This window comes from Rhinolophus ferrumequinum, chromosome 6 (assembly GCF_004115265.2).
Source record: "Rhinolophus ferrumequinum isolate MPI-CBG mRhiFer1 chromosome 6, mRhiFer1_v1.p, whole genome shotgun sequence".
Classification (NCBI taxonomy): domain Eukaryota; kingdom Metazoa; phylum Chordata; class Mammalia; order Chiroptera; family Rhinolophidae; genus Rhinolophus; species Rhinolophus ferrumequinum.
In genome coordinates, this window is record NC_046289.1 from 69,555,353 (window position 1) to 69,576,326 (window position 20,974).

General features: G+C 41.3%; 1 protein-coding gene across 2 annotated transcripts in view; it reads left to right on the forward strand.

The window, feature by feature from the left end:
• SCG5 (secretogranin V) overlaps positions 1–20,974 on the forward strand; it is a 50,026-nt gene that overhangs the window by 18,494 nt on the left and 10,558 nt on the right. Inside the window, exons 3-4 of one of the 2 annotated variants that reach the window (XM_033108997.1) lie at positions 15,670–15,819; positions 19,908–20,020. In XM_033108997.1, the coding sequence (XP_032964888.1) occupies positions 15,670–15,819; positions 19,908–20,020 (263 nt within the window). The remainder of the gene's footprint in view (positions 1–15,669; positions 15,820–19,907; positions 20,021–20,974) is intronic. The other variant, XM_033108998.1, reaches the window with a different exon arrangement.

The window sequence follows — 20,974 nt, forward strand, 5'->3', positions numbered from 1 at the left end:
AGGTCCCGGGACCCTGAGAGAGGAGGTAGTGCAGAAATATCTGGTCAGGGATTTCCTGGGGTGGCCACCAGGTGGTGCCACCGGCCCATGATGAAGTGGTTTCTCTAGTTGCCAAGGCTGGGGAAGGGTATTGGTAAGTGGTTAGAAGGTGAGCGAGGTGATAAGAATGCTGAGTGCCAGTCACACACAGAGGACATTCACAATTTGGACGTTTATAATTGACCTGTCAATGATTATGAGTTGGCGTGGTGTGTGTGTGTGTGTGTGTGTGTAAGGGAAGGTTAGATAGGGTTGGTTTTAAACATATACACAGAGGGTGACAAAAAAATGTATACACATTTTAAGAAAGGAAAAAACTATTAAAATTGTGATGCGATGAACGACGCTAATATTCATTTGATTAACGCCATCTTTTGAACAAACATCATGCTACACATTGCTACTGTAATTCAAGTCAACTTTGAAAAGTAATACATAGATAACATCTCTTAAAATGTGTACTTTTTTTTTGCATCCCGATATATATATATATATATATATATATATATATATATATATACACAAACACACACACACACACACATATATGTCTCCATTATATTGAGATATAATTCACATGCTATACATTTAGAATACACAATTTAATGGTTTTTAGTATATTCAGTTGGCAAATATCTGCAATGTAGTACAGCAGAAAGAACACTGAGTTAGAAGCTTGCCAGACTATTCCACTGATTACTCCCTAGGGCTAGTGTGCGAATCCAGAGAGAGAGGGTGTAAGATGTAGCACACTACACAAATTAGGGTATTGGAATCACAGCCCAGATGGGACTTCAGCACATCTTGTCCACCTGCCTCCTTTCATAGTGGAGAAGATTGTGGTCCCACAAGGTGAAGTTCTCCGCTGAAGGTTACGTGCCAGCTGTTATAATAGCAGTGCCGCCAGGATGCTTTGCCTCCTCTTTCCCACTATGCCTTACTTTTCCACATCTCCCGCTTTTGGGACCTGAGGAATCATAGCCAATTGCCTTTCATTTTCAGAAGTGAGGAAACCCATGCCTAATATGTCCATGGTTACTGACTTAATTGATTTATATTTGTTTCGGATGAGTAGGAGTCGAAATAATGACATGAAAAGTTCAAGATCGAATTCACGGATGGCTTTTCAGAACAGCCCAGGGCAGATCCAACTTCTGTGAGGCCTGAAGCTTATGCAGTTTGGAAACCTTCTTTAAGAAGAAGAATATAAAATTGCAAATACAAAATTCGGTGCAGGGCCTTGTAATTGGCCTGCAAATAAATGGCCCTGAATCTTAAGCTTCATTTCCTTCACTGTAAATCCACCTCTAGAAATGGTAATAGCAAGAACCCTAGTCATGTATGTTCTGCTAATTATTTTATGTATATAAATAACGTGTTCTGCCTAGAACCATTCAGTCACCTCCAGTTGCACAGAATGGAGGCCGTTCTGTCAACAAATATGTATGGAGTATCTGCTTCATGTAAAGAACACTGGAGCAGACAGAGAGAAGGAAGGAAGCTCTAGTCTCACTTAAGAGATGAGGCTCCAGGGAATAGTAACGAAAACTGATGCGAGTCGTCCCTCCCAACTCCAATCTGGAAGAGCGAGGCCTAAGGGAGCCCGGCCTCCATTTGTGTCTCCAATTCTCAGAGAATCTTCTTCCTCTCATAGTCATTCGTTTTCGTTTATCAAACAGGGAAATGTATGTCAGCATGAGTAAAACCCTTTGGGGTTTCTGGTGTAAAACTTCTCAAGGTTTAAGTATTATTTTTGTAGTTATACCCCAGCCGCCCAACCCCCAAAGTCCTTTAAGTCTCAAATCACTGCCTTGAAATGAATTATAAGTACGTTTATTCAACAGGGCCACTTTTCCCAAACCTGTGCTTAATACCGCTGAAATAATTAGAATGACATGAGTATTCTGAATAATCTGTATGCATATTCTCAAGAAATTAATTTTGTTTCTATTTAGGTAAGACAGCATCTTTACCCAACTCTGTTTGTTTCAACAATCACATTAGTATTAGCTCCTGTATATAACAACATCAAAAAAGCAGGGTTTCTGCCACTTTCTGAATGATAACATAGAGATGGAAAGAAATCTAGGGTCAGGAGGGAAACTCGTTTAGTGGAGGGTGTTTTGCTATGTTTGTTTTAGTTCCTTTTTTTTTTTTTTAAATTTTATTGGAGAATATTTAGGAACAGTGTGTTTCTCCAGGGCCTGTCGGCTCCAACTCGTTGTCCTTCAGTCCAGTTATGGAGGGCGCAGCTCAGCTCCAAGTCCAGTTGCTGTTTTCAATCTTAGTTGCAGGGGGCGCTGCCGGGAATCGAACCGGCAACCCTGTGGTTCAGAGCTTGGGCTCTAACCAACTGAGCCATCCGGCTGCCTCTTAGTTCCTTTTTTTTTTATTGTTACATTTAGTTTTATTGAATTCCTGTGGAGAAGTGAGTAGTCAGAGTTGTGAGATCGTAAGTCCCTTCAGGTAAAACCAAGCACTGTTCAGTGTCTTTTCAAAATTTTCCTTAGCACTGGTGGGAGAAATGGCTGAGCCCTCGGTGTCATCCAAATTCACTTTCTTCTTCATGGCAGTTTTACTGTCATTCGAAACGAGCCTTCTGGAACATTATAGTGCAAGGGAGCATTAAAACCTTTGGAGCGTTTACAATATCTCCTTAAAGTGCCCCGTGAAGGGTTCCGAGCTGGTGGATTGAGGAATGGCCAGTGACGTCTGATGTCAGGACCAATCCCATCACTCGGGTGTCCCTCCCTGCTTAAATCTTGGATTTCAAACACCCTCACAAGCTGTTCCCCCAAACGCTTAACAAATCAATCCTAAGAAAAAAAATAAACAAATACGCAGAGGAACAGAAGGATATTTAGGATATGGTTTTAATTACAAATTTTTGAGTTTCCCTTCTCAACATCTTGTATAAGCCCTTAATGTGAAAACAACCAGTCTCTGAGTAGGAAAGCAGTCAAAGCCATTACCATTAGAGATTTTGAATTGCATAATAAACAAATAGTTTATTTGTTTTTCTTCCCATTAACAACAAGGGAGCTGAGTCATGGCTGTAGCTTTAAAGGACTGCATGGCTGTCTGTTGAATTCGGCATACATAGGGATATAGTATATAAGGTGCAGATACCTCCTTCATCAGCCTGTGAAACACTGCGCCTGCTTGCTGTTAGGTAGTTTCTAGTAAAGGGACTTCCAAAGAAACACACCTAGTGGGCACTCTCACTCTTCTTGGGGTAGGTTGGAACCATCTGGATGCTTGCCTGTGGCATAATTACCTTGGGACCATCCTGTTGGCCAACTACTCTCCAGGCCCCTTTACCTCTGTTCCCGGGGTTTTCTGGCCCTTGGGCTATTTCTCTGTTTATTGACACCTGAATCCAAGGAGAAAGAAATGAATATTTATTAAGTGCTATGTTTGTACCAGTTAATCTTTTCAATGAAGTATTATTATCACCCTGTTTTACAGAGAAGGAAACGAATATTCAAAGAGGTTAAGAAAACTCATCCAGGATCACATAAGTATAGAGCTCGTGCATTGTAAAATCACAACCACTTAACATTTGCCAGAATCCATGCAAAAAGCTTTCCAAGGACGATTTTATTTGATTTTGTCCTTGTACCAACTCTTTATGATTGGCATCACTTGTATCCTTGTTTTACTGACGACATCATACAGCTAGTACGAAGGAGCCAAGATTCAAACCCCAGCAGTTGGACTGTAGAATCGTGCCCGCTGCGTCAAACCTCTGTTACGCACCTGAGCTGTCCAGTATGACTGCCAGCCACATGGGGCTCCTGAACTCTTGAAGAAATATGGCTGGGGTGCTCTAAGTAGAAACTACACACCAGGTTGTGTGGGCAATGTGGAAAAAAGAATGCAAGATAGCTCATCAGTCATTTGTTTTATATTGGTTACATGTTGAAATGAGAATAATTTGGATATTATTGGGATAAATAAAATAAATTATTAAATTTAATTTGACCTGTTTCTTTTTGTTTTTTTGAAATGAGGCTACTAGGCAATTTAAAATGACCTGTGTGGTTCACGTTATCTTTCTTTTTTGTTTATTTTTATTTATTTAAAAAAAGTTTTTTTCAATTACAGTTGACAGTCGAGATTATGTTAATTTCAGGTGTGCAGCATATAGTTAGACATTTATATAATTTACCAAATGATCCCCATGGCTAGTACCCACCTGATATTGTACATCGGTATTACAATGTTATTGACTATATTCCCTATGCTGTCCTTGCATTATATTTCTGTAGGACAGTGCTGCTGTATGTTAGTTCAAGTAAAGAGAGACTGTGAAATTTACTCAGGCCATACACTGTTTTTCATCAGTAGCTTTTGTTAAAATTTTGGTTGTGAGTAGGTGGGAAGGTTGAAGCCATTTGAAGAAAAGAATTCCAGGCAGAGATTACATGGATACGAAAGGAAGAAGCTGGGAATATTTGTGTGAGATGGAAAAACTATAGGCCAGAAAAAAATATACCAAAAGTTTGCAGAAGATTTAGTCTGAGCCAACTCCCTCTCTCCAGACACGTACTAACTGCCCTCCCCGCTGAGGCTGGAATTTTAAAAAAATTAAAAAAAGAAAAAAAGAAAAAGGAAAGAAAAGGAAAAGGTAGTAACTGCCAGAAACTCAGAAACAGAAAAGAATGTTCTACAAGGAGATCACTGTTTGTCCAAAACAAATGTTTATGCTAGCTATTTATGAAAGACGTTTACTTATTTACAGCAGCTTTGGATGGAGAAAGAGAAGTACAGGACTCAATAATTAAGGCAGGTATGAATTTGTAAGGCCAAGTCTGAATGTTCTTGGTCATGGCCAAGAAGGCCTTTCCTGACCCAAATTGAGTTCCCCTTGTCTTAAGCTACAGACGAGTTTAGGGGACTGCTGTTGGAAATCATCGCATTCCCGAGCCATGTACCCCCAGTCTGGGCCAGGGTGCTGCTCCCCTGGCCAGTTCAGAACCTCAGAAAGGCGGCTCTTGACACCAAGCCAGTCGATAGAAGAGGGTTCTGGGCTGGTCCAGCACTGCCAGGCCTTGCCACCTCCCTCCTCCATTTTCCAGAATGGGCCCATCCTGGCTCTGCTGCCCCTTCGTCACACCTTCTTCTCAGCTGTGTGTTCCCAGTGACCTACTTCCCCTGAAGCCCAGGCTGGCTGGAAATTTCAGCCTTAACAGAAACTACCAAAAACTTTGGAGCCTGGGGCAGAGGACCACCTCCATTACCACGATGTCCATTACCACGATGTCTTGGTGCCCATGTCATCTGTTGGCTTACCCATTCATTCCATCCCTGTTTCCTAGGTTTCTTCAGGTCTCTTTTATTCTTCACATTTGTGTTGGAAGCTATCTCCTTGGACCTTTGAGTACGAATTCTGAACCTCTTATCCATTTACTTGGGTCTGGGTTAGCCTCGGATGTCCTACGTATGTTGATTTCTGCCTGCCTCTCAGGATCGTCCCTACCCCTGCCCCTTCTCCTGACCTGAGAACTTGACATTTCTTGCTTGTCTCTTTCCCTGGTACACTAGGGGGCCTGGAATTCCAGTTAGTGAAGTCCCTACTTTACGATACAATAATGATCCCAGAAATTCTCTAACGTGCAAACACATTATAAGGGAGCGGAGTACCACATGTTAATTAGTACTCATTATCATGTTCGTAGAGAAACTTACCCAAAGGAATGACGCATTGGACTTGTCATCATCCTTGAGGGACGGAGATGTGGGGCGCAGGCGCTGCACAGAGGATGTCATCTGTAAGAGAAGTTTCAGAAAGGAAGATGCACTGGGAGGATTTAAATAATTGGAGACAGTAGGACTCTCGATGGGACTGGGCGCTAGAGGGCCCAGGTTCATATCCTGACTTTTTCAGTTCGTATTTGAGTTTTGTCCACGCCCTCGACTAATGCCAATACCCACCACAGTTTTGTTTTATGTCCCATTAATTTTTCAAGAATACTTGGTACCTCAGCTTAAGCTCCACTCTGACTCCCAGTGAGGTCATATAATTTCAGCAAGAATCATAGAATAAATTTTTAAAGGACCCCAAACGGTCCTTAACCTCAGTACAAAAACAGACTTGGCTTCCATACAAATCGCTGAGTAAAAGCTTCATTTCAGGCAGCAAATAAAGTTATATGAAAGGGCTGAAAGTGCTACTGAAAGTTACCTATTGAAATGACTTTTTTTCCCCCAAAACCTACAAAATTCACAGCTATCCTAAAAAAATGCCTCCTTTTCGAATTAATGTCTTTTATGTTAATTGTAGGTTTTGTGTGTGTGTGTGTGTGTGTGTGTGTGTGTGTGTGTGTGTTTGGAAGGGCGGGGCTTGTGGTGGCTGCAGGAAAATTAGTTTAATTCACAGAATAAAATTTGAACTTTGGTAAATGAGTAAACAACCAAAACAAACACCACTTTGGAAAAAAAGTACACATTTTCTCCTTTTGAAAAGCAAGCAATGCCTAAGCAAAATACCTTAAAAGTGAACTAAAAAGCTTTTCTAAAATAAACAACTCTGCTTGTGATCCTAAATTGGGACCATATGTAGATGTGAAAGCTAGAAATGCAGTACGCTCGCTCGACTCTGAGTCTCTGCCTCTGCTGTTTGCGTGCCTCCAAGTAGATGATGATAATGCTGCCTTTGGTCCCGAAGGAGCCAGAGTGCTTCAGATCCTAGTATGAGAGGGGCAGCAGAAGAAAGAAAAGGAATGAAAACAAATGCCTTTCAAGACAAAATATCTGAACAATGAGTTTCACTTTGCTTCTCTGCCAGCAGACTCAATTCAGATCTCTCCTGCACGTATAGGAAGGAGCCAGCTAAGTGCGGTGTGTTTGCTGCTGATGCAGGCGGGTGTGCGGGGAGGTCCCAGTGCGGGACTCGAGCGTTTGTGAGCGTAGGGATGGCTCTAGCAAAGTGCCTGGACCAGCCCCCTGTCTTGGGGCAAATCAATGAATAAGCCAATTCAGCATAGATAGAATCATTCCTTTGTTTTTCTCAATTACCAAATGCTCTGTGCTTTGGGGTCACTTGTCATGGGTTTAGAGAATGTGGATTATTGCAACATAAGCCCTCACAATTCTAAACAGCTTCAACTAAATTCTGTTACTAGGGAGGAGAAGGGGTGAGGCCAATAACATCCATCTCTGATTGTAAGTGACCATATACTCATTTTCTCATTCCAGGACACATATTTCTCTGTCTGCATAGTGCTAATAGTCTCTTCCACCGAACTGGCATGTACATCAGATATGTGTTGATGTGGATATGTTTTGTGCCCTGTAACGGGACTGTAAATCCTTGAGAGAGAGAGAGAGAGATTATGCTGCCTGGGTGAGCACAGGGGTTGCCTGTTCCTGAAACAAATGGGTCCCAGTATTAATTATTTCGTTGAGAATAATTGAGAAGAAGTCAGACACCTCATCTGTCCCCTGTTAGTCTCCCTTCCTCTTAGCTTCGGCAGGGGGTCTTTTCCATCTCCCCACTTTCTTTCCTTGTTTCCTCAGGTGCTCTCTCCTTTGCCCTTTCAGCTCTCTGTCAGGACTCTGAGGGGAAACACCAAAGGAGGGTAGCGTTCGTTGGAATAACCTATCTGATTACTTCAGTCTCCCAGACCATTAACAAAAGAAAAACTCGTCGTTGGTTTATAAATGATGTATCGAGACGTGCTGGAGGAATGAAGGCTGGGACCACAGTGTATTTTTAGCGTCTGCTGTTTGTGGTAACATAAGTGAAAACTGCTGGATCCATTCCCTTCAGCTGAATGGCTGGTATTCAGGAGAGTGTGCCCACTCCCTGCCAGACTCTCCTCATGGAACTCCGTTTTTATGAGCTGGGTGACTGGCTCCTTGGCACCAGGCTGCCCCGCCACAATTATCCTTTATTGCCCAGCACCGATGCCCAGTTGCGTGGTTCCACGGGCAGCCCCAGCGTGGGGCTGGGCTGGGGGTGGGGGATGGATGAGACTGCTGGCTGCGAGCTTGTCAGGGTGTTACCAAATTGTAAGGCAGAGACTGCTGGGCAGGGACTGCGTCTGGATGCTCTAAACCTGGCACGAGGCTGGCACGCAGACGCGAGGACCACAGCTGGCTCCCCATCTCAGCGTCTTTCCCATCCCCTGGGTGCCTGGCTAGACGGGGAAGTTGCCACCCACCCCCCCCCCCCGCTCCCTCCCCCACCCCAGTCACTGACATTTTGGATCCTCTGAGTGAGTGAGAAAATAGGAGAGGCCCCTATTATTCTGACAGGTCGTTCTGCCCATTATGCTCTGGAGCTAGAGTTAATCTGATCTTTGGAAGATGGAAATCCCCTGTGAAGGATTGGAATAGGCTCCACACGGCCCCATGGGGGGCGCTTCTGGTGCCGTCTGGAGGGGAAGCAGTGCTGGGAGCCCCAGCCTCTAAGTAGCACCAACTGGCTTTGTGGCTTTAGGCGAGGAACTCTCTCCCAAGACTCACTTTCTCACTTCTGATTGTGAATAGTAATTCTTGTCCTACTGACCTGTTAAAATGTTTTTCATAAGGATGTAAAAGGACTTTGAAACTATTGAAACCATAATGTGACAAAAAGGTGGCAGAGTGGTGCAGGTCCTCACTTATTTTCTTCATTTCCAACCGATCTTGATGTCTATCCAAACTGTCTCCACCAGCCCCAGCCAGGAGGGGCTCTTGCCTCATTCTCGAGACCATCACTGGTACTGTGAGACCTTACCTTCAAGAGGGAGGTATTCACCTCCGAGTCCCACAGCATTCGTTTGACGGAGAAAGGGTGCTGGGGGGTCCTTTTCTTTTGAAATGTGAGGCAGCGCCTCTTTAATTAGAGTGAAACCTTAAGTAAAAGGACTTTAACTGTAGCTACAGCGCCCGTATCTGAAACCTCACGTGACTTTTCAAACGCCCTCTCAGCAGCCACATTGGATGTCGCAAACTCCATGTACCGAGGTAGTCACTGTAAGGTCTCTGTCTCAGAGCTAATTTAATCTTATTTCCTATGTAATTTGAGTAAGTCTGGCTCGCGCATGTTCCAACCCCTTGCTACGGGTGGTGTAATTCATGAGCCAACAGCATGAGCATTCCCTGGGAACTCGTTAGGGATGCAGAGTCTCAGGCCCCAGCCTTCACCTCTTGACTCAGAATCTGCATTTTGAATCCCCACGTGATTCGTGTGTGTGTGTGTGTGTGTGTGTATGTGTGTTTGTGTGTGTGGTAAAGCAAATTGGAAGAGCCTAGGCCCGCTCTCAGTTTATTTATTTATGTGCTATACTTCATTAAGAAAAAGATTTGGGATGACTAGGATTACTAGCTTACAAGGGAGGAGAAGGCAAAGAACTGTAAAAGCTATAGCAGCTGGGACCATTTAATGTAGTTATATCTCTGTGAAAACACAATGCTACAACTCTATCAAGAAGTAAAGTCATTTTTCCAAAGCTGCTGTTTACCTAAAATTTACAGTGAAAAATTTCCTTTAATGTGGTGAAATAAATAAATATTGATGTTTAAGGGGATGCATCAGTAATCTGGATACTACTGTGTTTCCCTGAAAATAAGACCTAGCCGGACAATCAGCTCTAATGCGTCTTTTGGAGCAAAAATTAATATAAGAACCTGTCTTATTTTGCTATAAGACCCGGTCTTATATAGATATAAGATAAGACCGGGTCTTATTATAGATAAGACCGGGTCTTATTATAGGTATAATATAAGACCGGGTCTTATATAAATATAATACAAGACTGAGTCTATAATATAATATAATATAATATAATATAATATAATATAATGTAATATAATATGATACTGGTATAATACTGGTATAATATAATATAGTATAACATGATACCTGGTCTACAATATAATATAATATAATATAATATAATATAATACCGGGTCTTATATTAATTTTTGCTCGAAAAGATGCATTAGAGCTGATTGTCCGGCTAGATCCTATTTTCAGGGAAACACGGTATATGGAAAACCATATTCTCCAGTAAAGAAATAAGTGAGCTATTTCTATAATTGGAAAGCTCAGTGCACACAGATTTTGTTTTTTTTGCAATACACTTAGGAGAGTCAAATGACATTGAGATAAGGTGTGATACCAGAGATTTATTCTACAAATAAACAACTAAAAAACCCAACCAATATAACAAAAGGCCCATGACTGTTCAGAGCCAGGTAAAAATTGGGGGTCAGTATGTATTCAATTTCATATTTTCATTCACTATATACTGGCAACTTATCTTCAAAGTCACCAAAGCAGGAAAATGGATTTGAAACCAAAAGGAGTTTTTAATTAACCAGAAAAGTTAGTGCCCTTTTCTGGATAAATGAGTATTGGACTCCAGCTGTCAATCCTCAGGAGTCTTGCTGGAAGCTGCCATGTGGAGACCAGACAAGTCCATGAGTGGGAAAGCATGCAGCTGAGGTTGACCAGATAGCCAACTGAAACCAAGATCAACTACCCAGCTGAATCGCCACAGAGAAGAGGGCGAATCCAGGCACAAAACATAGAAAAAAACTGAAAGCTGTTGAAGAAATCCACCCCCCAAATGTGGAAAAGAGCCTCAGAAGACTTTTAGGGAGTGTTCCAGCACATGCCAAGAAGATTTTAGCGCCCTGGCCCAGATCACACCAACCCAGGTCTCCTATTTCTTCCTCACTCCCTGCCCTCTATTGCTTCTGATCGTGACAACTGACTGACAACTTACTGCCAAGCAATGCACAGAAAACCTACAATAATTCGATATCTAAACATCGATATCATATCATATCATATCATATCATATCATATCATATCATATCATATCATATCAGGTCTTATGTTAATTTTTGCTCCAGCTGCTTGGAAATAAATAGCTGTAGGGTACCAATCTTATTATATCAAGCAAGTTTATATAAACAAAACTGGGCTTAAAACTTATTTGGCAAGAATTCCATATTACCTATTTATTCTAGAGACATTTGTGGAGTGATGTGGCTGTGATGGAAACAGATAAATAAAGCATCCTCGCAGGGTAGCATTAATTAATTGCCTGAAATAATTTTAAAGCTGTAATGAAAGGTCCTGTCTTTACCCATGGCATTATTTTCCCAAATCAATGAGCCTCTAGACGTTGGAAACCTCATGCACGCTTGACTTATTTCGCCTTTATGCATTATTTGAAATCTCTCATTTTTCTGCTCGTGTTCTGGCCAGTCTAACCCCAATCCTGTCCCTTTACCCTTGCGTTTCAGCGATAGCCTTACAGCAGGCCTTCTTAAATCTACCTTTGTATAGTGGTCTTCAGAAGAACACTTGGATAAGTGGATTTGGAGTAGAGTCATTGGGATTGAAAAAAACAAACACAAATTCCACAAGTAATTCTTACGTGCACCCCTAGGTGGGAACAAGGACTTTAAACTGTTGCTCAATGAATGTTCTACGCAGCATCCAATTATTACATGACTTTCCTGCACGGAAAGCTTTGGTTGCTGTTTATCATGATATAAATTTGTACTTTTTCTGCTTGGCATTGTTCTCCCCTCCCGTTCAGCTCCTCCCTTCCCCAACAGTGCTCATCACAGATGCGCAAATATCCCATGCTCACACCTACCTCTGTACCCAGACTTGTGTTTTTTCCTTTGCCACCAGTAAGGATGGATTCTGTTTTGCATGATTCAATTCAAGTGTCACCTCTTCCAAGGAAGTTTCTCTGGCAAGTTCCTTGTTCCCTGAATTTCTACATCATTTTTGTCTATACCATAATGAATTTTATTGGGAAATACATCTTATCACATACCACTGGCTTATAGCTTTAGCCTTAAATAACCCATGAGAACGAAGAACCAACTAGAGAGCAAGAACCACATCTTTCACGATTAGATCTTCTAAGCACTTAACATAATCATCAGTATGTTACTTCTTGCAGGAAGTGCTCCCTGTCCTATATCTGGGTTAGATATGTCTTCTCTACATACCGGTGATATCTTGCTGCATTCCCGTTACATTATAAGTGCATCACAACTCCCATTTTTTTTTTTTGTATCTCTTATAGACTATAAACTCCATGAGAGCAGGGCTCACATTTATCTGGTCCATCATTGACCCTCTAGCACTTAGTACAGGTCTTGATATATGCCCAATACATACTTTTTTTAACTGACAGAATGATTGATGATTTAAAAATATGTGTTTGGTTGAGACTGGGACAAAAAGACTAAATTACATCCACAGCATCTGAACATTTTGATTGACTTGGCTTCAGGTGTAAAAGATAAGTATAACCTAAACATTATACAGAATCAGATAAGTAGCATTTGGTTGTATACTCAACTATGTCATTTTCTGATATGTAATTGATAATGAACTTCATTATATCAATCCATTATAATTATCAAATTATTTTCTATACATGGTTGTTTTCCTTGTCTAAAAAGTTCAACCTCCTGGAGAGCCAAGGATAGTATTTGTTACTTCTACATGTCTCGCACAGTTCCTACCTCAGTGAGTGTTTCTTGATTTGATGTCATAAAATGTAGTTTGTAAAGAGCCTGTGTTATAATGTATCTGCCTGGTGCTAAACATCTGTTACTTCCTAACAAGTGCTGCATTCATTTTAATGGCACTGGTGCATAGAGGTAAACAGAGCCTTGGCAGGCCTTCCATAAAGGAAACTGTGTTTGCTTCCTTCATTAATTACTAATGGAGCATTAAGACATGCATTCTCCTTTGAGCCAAGTTGGATAATTCCTGGCACTTAAGACTAGGGTGCTTTCAAAAGTTGAGGCATGTATTGACACACCGGAGAGCGTGCCCTATAGCAAGCACAGGGGTGGTTATTTTGCCAAGACTGTACAAAGCTTCAAATATATCAATACCACACGTACTGGTCTGTCTCTTTTACCTTTTGCAGGTCTTGGGTTAACGTGGGATAATAAATATGAATCTCCAGAATGTCTCTGAAGGCAGTCACCACAGTGTGAATTGGGCAAACCATCAGAAAGCTACAGAAAGGTTAAAAATAAAAAGGATGGTCAAAGATTTACCGAACACACAACATCAGAATGAGAGTGCAGTGCCGATAGAAGACATCTGGAACAAAATACGATTTATCAGTTTTTACTTAATGCATTAATAACGCAATCAAAATGAAGAATTTATACTCTGGGACATGACAGCTAGCATAGCATCAACATGCTAAAGTGAAAACAGTAAGAAATAAAAGAGATTGACAGACAGTTATTGGTAGATAAGTGTATTTTGGTAGATACTTATTGATAGATGTTGGTATGTTTTAACTATAGTCATCAGATTATGATAATTTAAACAAGAAAATATATGAATAAAGACATAAACTAATATAATTAAGAATGTTGAATAATTGGTTATATTTAGACTTTTATGGACTATATAAAAATACATCCCATTTTAAATATTCACTGGGAAAATTTACAAAAATACCTTTTTTTAAATGCAGGGAAGTATAACAATATACATGTAAACAAAACAACCCAGCCACTTGGTACTGTCTATATTTGGGGGCCAGAGGAAATGGGAATTAAAGTAGGTAAGATTATCCTCTTAAGGATAAACTTCAACCATACATAATAAATTATGACAGAGTGACACAAAGTCACTTCGAAGAGACAATATGATTCCAAGGCCTCTAAGATCTAGCCATGATCTTACTGAATATATTAACATGATCTTACTGAATCCATTAAAGGGAGTCTTATCCAGCTGCTGAACTTGACTAATATGACCAATTGGCAAGACCACCCTTCTCGTGGAGGTGCAAGTATGGAGTTATTGTAGCCTGATTTTAGTTCTAATTTCATGCACACCTTTTGATTTTGATTTGGCCTTTTGTGTATAGTTCCATGTACAGGGTGATTGTGCATTAAGGGAGCTGAGAGTGTGGAGCCTCTGTGTCCCAGTGAAGGTAATTAACAGGAATTCATTCCAAGAAATGGTCTGCTCTACTGCTGGAAAAGTAAGCTTCCTGTACCTTGTAGGAGATTAAGGACACAAGAAAAGAAAGAGTGCAGAAATTGATGTGCATTTATATATATAAGTAGAGCAAGTTACACAGTGTAACTTCTTACTGCTATGCCTTGGTACTCAGAGCAGGTTTTGATATGTATGGGCCACTTAAACATTTGTTGAAGGAATGAAGTGGGGAAATATAGAACTACGTAACAAATTCTGGTGGGATAATTGGTTAACTCTTTTTATATGCACTAAAACAGAGCATATGGATTAAAGAGTTAATTTTAAAAATAGAAAAACTAAAAGAAATATCCAAATATTTGGTAGTACTTCTGAAGGGACAACAATTTTGTAAGCTTAGAAGGATGAGAAGAAATTACAAAGGAGAATAACAGCAATAAATCTGACTACATAAATATTAAAAACTTATGTTAACAAAATATTATAACAATATCCAGAAATCAGAGTCAGAAAACATGGGAAAATATTTTCAGGAAATAAGACATCCAAAGGCCTGATATCTTTATTATGAAAATGTGCACACAAATTTATAATAGAAACATTAAAATTCCAAGAGCATAAACAGATAACTCACAAAAAAGAAATTAAAACTAATAAGTAAATACATGGAAAAATATTTGACTGACTTGGTAATCAAGGACATTCAAAATAAAACAGTAATTTTTCTGAAAGCCTTTTAAATTATCATGAAAACAAAAATTATTTTTATAAAACCCAGTGCTGGTAAGGATGTTGTAAAAGTGGCATTCTCATATTTTGTTGACGATACTTTATAAACTGGTAGCTCCTTTCTGCAGAACAGTGTGGCAATATAATATAAAGGGACATAAAAATATTTGTAGCCTTTGACTGAGGAATTTGATTTATGGGAATCTATCCAGAGGAAAATTAAACCAAAATATGGGAAAAATCAAATGCCTAAGAGTAAATTGGGAAACATTAAATGTCCCACATAGGGCAATGATTAATATGCCATGATAGAACCACTGAATAGAAAACTACATAGCCATTTGTAATTATGGGAATAGAGACCATGCAGCCACATGGTGGCTTATGTTTTAAGTGAAAAATAAATGAACATTTATGTATAAAAAGATATGCAGAGGAGAGAAGATTGAAGTAAATATACTAATTTTAAGTGATTGATCTAGAATGGCAGGAAGATAGTGACTTTCACGTACCTCTTTTTGGTTATTTGTTGTCAGTCAGCCTGTTCTCATACCTGGATGCCCGTTGCCTCCCTTTCCCTTCCCCACCTCTCCCTCTCCCAGCCCCAAGCTCCATGCCCAGCTTCCAAAGCCCTACCCATTTGTGTCAGTACCACTCAAGTTCTCACTGGTCCAAGAAACCCTCCCCATCTTATATCAGCCAAATGAAACTCTCCCTTTTCATAGAATGAAATACATAGAAATACATAGAATACAGCTCCCATAATGCTGTGTTGACATTTTTATGATAGCGTGTATATAATGTGCTTTGGATGGAAATGGTACACGAGTAATTAACTTAAAGAATACAGGGAATTGTTTGATTCTTTTTCTTTCCCACAGCATAGAGCACAGAAAGCCGGAATGAAGATTAGTTGACATGAGTTGCACTGCCATGAACTACTTGTGATTCTCTGGCAGGTGGAGCTCATGAAGGCCTGCAGCACTTGGGTCCTTTTGGGAACATCCCCAACATCGTGGCAGAGCTGACTGGTGACAACATTCCCAAGGACTTCAGTGAGGATCAGGGTTACCCAGACCCTCCAAACCCTTGTCCCGTGGGGAAAACAGGTAACGCACATGCCCTTGGGTTCTTGGGGATGGTAGAGGCTTTGGGAGGGAATTAAACATTTGAACATCAGCTACAAATATTCGGACTGGAAATAGTATTTCTAGTCCGATGAGCCCCTATGTGTTTGTAGGTAGGTTGGCAAGGGTAATTTATTCTAGAATCCTTGGTGAGTTCTGGTGTTCAGATGCACCCACTTCAGACTCCTTTGCCAAGGCTTGACCTTCTGTCTCTCTCCCTCTTTGGGAATTGATGGTCTTTTCTGCACTTGCTATTCTTTATATAAAAAGGGAGGGTTGTTTTGTTTTTGCTTTTTTTGGCCTCTCCTTTGCTACAACTGCTGCCTATTTTTAGAGTCTTTGGTACTGATTATTTGGTTTGTGGATTACCCATGCCCATTTGTTTTCCTTACTTCTCTTGACACTCAACATTTCAACTGTCTTAACCAGTTAACATCTACCCTGAAATATTTGTCTGGAGGCCGGGAGGTGGCATGAGAGTGAGGGTAAGAAGTTGGCTGAAGTAGAAGGTGGAAACTTACCTCGCTCCTTGTGTATCCTTCCCACTCTCCTACTCCCTCATGCCAAAGAGAATGAATGGTGCACGGGCTACACGTACGTGGGGCTTTGAGCTGCTTACCTGGGTGGCTAAGAATAGTGGCCCTTGATTCGGGCTACCTGAATTCAAACCAAGTTCAAGATATGTGACCTTAAACATGTTGATTAACCACTTTGCACCTCAGTTTCCACATTTGCAAAGTGGTAGCTGTGGGAAATAAATTAAATTATCCATGTTAAGGACTTGGCACAGTACCTAACACAGAGTAAGGATCATTACATGGCATTCTGATTATACTTAGCTTTGCCACTAGCAAATAATGCGTCTCTCTCCTTGGGCTTGTGCTCACGTTTAGCACCAGAGTAGTCTTTCCCCCTAGCCTAATACTACTACTACTACTACTACTACTAGCTGGTACTTATAATCCTTACTTTACAGAGATGGAAACTGGAGCTTAGAAAGTGACATGCCTAAGGTTATCTGTGTTATCTTATTGGCTCAGCAAGTAGCTGAGCCAAGACTCAAACTCAGGTCCATCTGAGTCAGGTCTGCACTCAGCCACCATGACAAATTGCCTTGCTGTGAAAATTTTGACAGCATTGACCCCTCAGCGTTTCTTAAACATAGTGCAGGCTCTCTCTGGAAGTCACTGTCTCTGAGAGATACTTCTCATTTCATTTAGGGTGAGGTGTCTGTGTTTCATGGGGCACAGAGCCTCCATCCTGAGATGGAACAAGCCAATGTGGGGATACTGGCCCCTGGGCTACAGGAAAGCCTGAATCACTACATGGAGCCAATCCCTTCAGCCACACTTGACTTGCTTGGAGAGCATTGGGTGGGTAGGAAGAAAGACCAATTCAGAGTCTGAAGACCAACAGCCTGTACGGGGATTTGGTTAAATGGATTAGATATAATATAGTGCAGTGGTTCCGAATGTGTCATTTCAGGGACCAGCCACATCAGCATTACCTAGAAACTTGTTGGGAATGCAAATTTGAGGCCCTACCCTAGACCTATTGAATCAGAAACTCTGAGAGTAGGTCCCAGCAATCTGTATTTTAATCTGCCTTCCATGTGGTTCTGGTGCATGCTCAAGTCTGAGAAGCACTGTTGCAGGAGAATGGAAAGAGAATCCGAGTTGGAGCCAAGAGAGCTGAGTTCTCGTCTTCACCACAGTCAGTAGTCACGTTACTTCCCTGGGCCTCTGCCTCTTCATCTGTGAAATGAGGACAGAGTCAGTGCCTGCAAAACACATACAATGTAGCTCGGGGTTATCCCCCCAAAAGACAGATACCAATATTTGTAATGAAGCACTTAGGAGCTCTGAGACAGGTGGGCTGACAGAGTTGGATAGAAACCCAACTCCCAGACCCTTTCTTGTCACAGAGGATCTGCCATTTCCTTTACTGTCTTTCCATTAAGCTAACATGTTTCTCAGTCTTTGTTCGACCATAATTTGCATTCTAAACAGGAAATCACTTGGTAGATGTGGCCATTATTTGTAAGAAATTACTTCAGGTACCCTCACTGAGAATCGTGATACCACAGTGGAGAATCTAAGAACAAAATCTTAATTTCCCCTCCTATGCCGTGTTTTCACTCACCCTGGATAGAGCATCGGAACTCAGAGAGTCCATCCTCGGGGAGAGGATGTGAATTCCAGGGCACATTTTTCAAACCTAAGATACCTTTGATTCCTGGAGCAGGGCTTTATCTCTACCTCTCAGAGAAGCAATTATGAAAAGGTTGTAAAGCTGCCGTATGGAGACTGCCAGAACTCTCATGATGTGCTCTCCCTTTCCTACATGTTAATTGCTGTGGATGAAGAAGTGAGATAAATAGTTCAGTAAAACGTGCGGAGCCACAGTGGAGCCACATTAGGGACTTGTTCAGAATGCCAGTGACTTCCCACGAACTTCATGCTGCTAAGAGCCAAGAAGCTGAATGCCTAAGCTGCTGGACGGCCTGAGCGCAGTCTCAAGAGACGAGACTACTTGGCTGATTGTATTCGACCCCTTTTAGCATGGACTTTGATGCTTCCTTATCCCTTTGAAAAAGGATCTTTCTTCCCCCTAGCCCTGCACAAAATTCTGAATTCCTTCTCTGATCTCCCCCGCCATTTTTTTAAAAAAAAAAATTTAATGGGGAATATTGGGGAACAGTATGTTTTTCTAGGACCCATCAGCTCCAAGTCAAGTTGTTGTCCTTCAATCTATTTATGGAGGGTGCAGCTCAGCTCCAAGTCCAGTCACCATTTTCAATTTTTAGTTGCAGGGGGAACAGCCCACCATCCCATGTGGGAATTGAACTGGCAACTTTGTTGTTAAGAGCTCACGCTCTAACTGAGCCATCCATGTGCCCCTGACCTCCCCGCTATTAAAGCTGTTGTCTAAAGCACATTAGAGACAGCAAAAAAACGACTGATTTTCAGAGCATTATGTCTAGTAATGGTAGGGCATAGATGACAGCATCTGCCAAGAGGGATAACCTTCCTTGGCTTTGAATGGAAGACATGTTTGTTTTATTTCAAAGAGCAGTAATAGTACAAACTGTCCTTTAAAACAGACAGTGGGAAGAGAACTAAAACAAATAGCAAACCTATTATGCGCCAGATGCTCTGTATATGATCATGTCTATTCCTCCTAGCAGCCCTAAGGTAGATATATGATTATTCCCACCTCGTGGAGGAGTAAATGGACTTAGAGAGACTAAGTTAACCTTTGCAAGGCATGAAACCCATCTATCACTTATGAGCCAGGATTTGAACCGTGAGTCCTGGTCTACTTGCCTTCAAAGTTTACCCTGTTCTCACTGTAACACACAACATCACGTATTGTCTAGTGATTGCTGTTGTTCTTGTATAATGTATTTTTTCCAAGAAGCTGAAATTATTTCTAAAGAGCTCACCCAAGAGAAAACAAAGTGAGTCATGTGGAATGGAGGTATATTAGTTAAGGAAATACTTGTTATAACAGATGAAAAGTTATAGTGTCTTAACACAGTAGGAGTTTCTCACTTGTGTGAAGTCCTGCCAGAGGTAGGTGAGGGTGTGGCAAGGATGAAAGGTTCAGGAACTCTGGCTGCCATCTTTCATCTTTGCACTTGACATCCACAGTTGCCCTGGTGGCAAAAAAAACAATGAGGCTGGGGTGGCGGGGTGGGTGGGCAGGGAATGAGGATCATATAGGAGGTTTTTATGGGCCAGGCCTGGAAGAGGAATACATCACTTCTGCCCACACCCCATTGGCCCAAACTCAGGCATATAACATCACCTGATTGCAAAGCAAGGCTGGGAAATTGGCTGTGTGCAGAGGGGGAAAAGGAAGTGGGTTTGGTAGGTAGCCAACCAGTCTCAGCCAACCAGTCACAGGTAGGAGAAAGAGTGAGAGTTTGAGATGAACAAATCCCATAGGGAAAGTGACTGATGTGAATAGAATCTGACCTTTGGGTGTCTAGTTGTCTTTAATAAATTAACTCTTAGAATAATGATGAGTGCCTTGGCTGTTCCTCAAAAACCTTTTGCTGTTTGCAGTAGATGATGGATGTCTCGAAAACACCCCTGACACAGCAGAGTTCAGTCGAGAATTCCAGCTGCACCAGCACCTTTATGATCCAGAACATGACTACCCAGGCTTGGGCAAGTGGGTAAGTCCATTCTTGGTTACCAGTAGATTTTACACTCTGGAGCTCTGAAGTGTACTGATGGCAGAGATGGCAGAGATGAGCAATATGGGTGGGGAGAGAGAACAAAGAATTATGTCGACTGATTTTTCAGAAATCTCTGGTTGAGAGGGACTTTGTGTAATTACCATTCCAGACCACGATCGTATGTCTAGGGTACAATACACGTGCCCATCTGAAGAGTCGATGACCTGACCCAATCTTGTCAGTTATAGTCTCCAGAGACTTCTACTCCAATCTGGGTCATAACACATCCTAAAGTCTCACTAGTGTTTCACGCAGCTCTTATAGGAAGCATGTGACTTTTTTAAAATAAAAGGATGCTGAGAAAATTTGCAAATGTTATCTCTAGACTGAGGGAGATGACCTCTGCAGAACTAAGGAAAAACAATGCCAGAAGCTTAGAAACAGATGTATGTAATTCTGTGTTGTAGAAAGAGAAGACAAATTCCAAAATGTGTAGCAGTGAGCTTGCTGTCAATACCAGGCAAGAATCTATAATTGCCAGTTAAGGAAATTCTTTCTAAGCACTTGGAAAGAGAAAGCATGGCACAGGTTTGCTAAAAACACATTTTGTCAGACTAATTGTATTCCACTTGCCAGCATTATTTCCTTACTTGCCAGCCTGTGAGGGAAATGAAGTGAGCACGGTCCATTTGGACTTCAGCAAAGCATTTGATGAGATCTTTCATGATCTCCTATTGGAAAAAGTGGAGAGATATATCCCAGGCAAGAGAACAACACCAAAAGGGAGCTTATTAAAGAGTCCGTGTCAATAGGGAGAGAGATTTCACATGGTGTCCTGCAGGTCCACATTTTTATAAATGTTTGTAATAAAAAACTTAGGACGTGTACTTAGCAGATTCTCAAAGGATGACACAAAGTTGGAAGGGATAGCACTGAATGACAGAGCTGGGA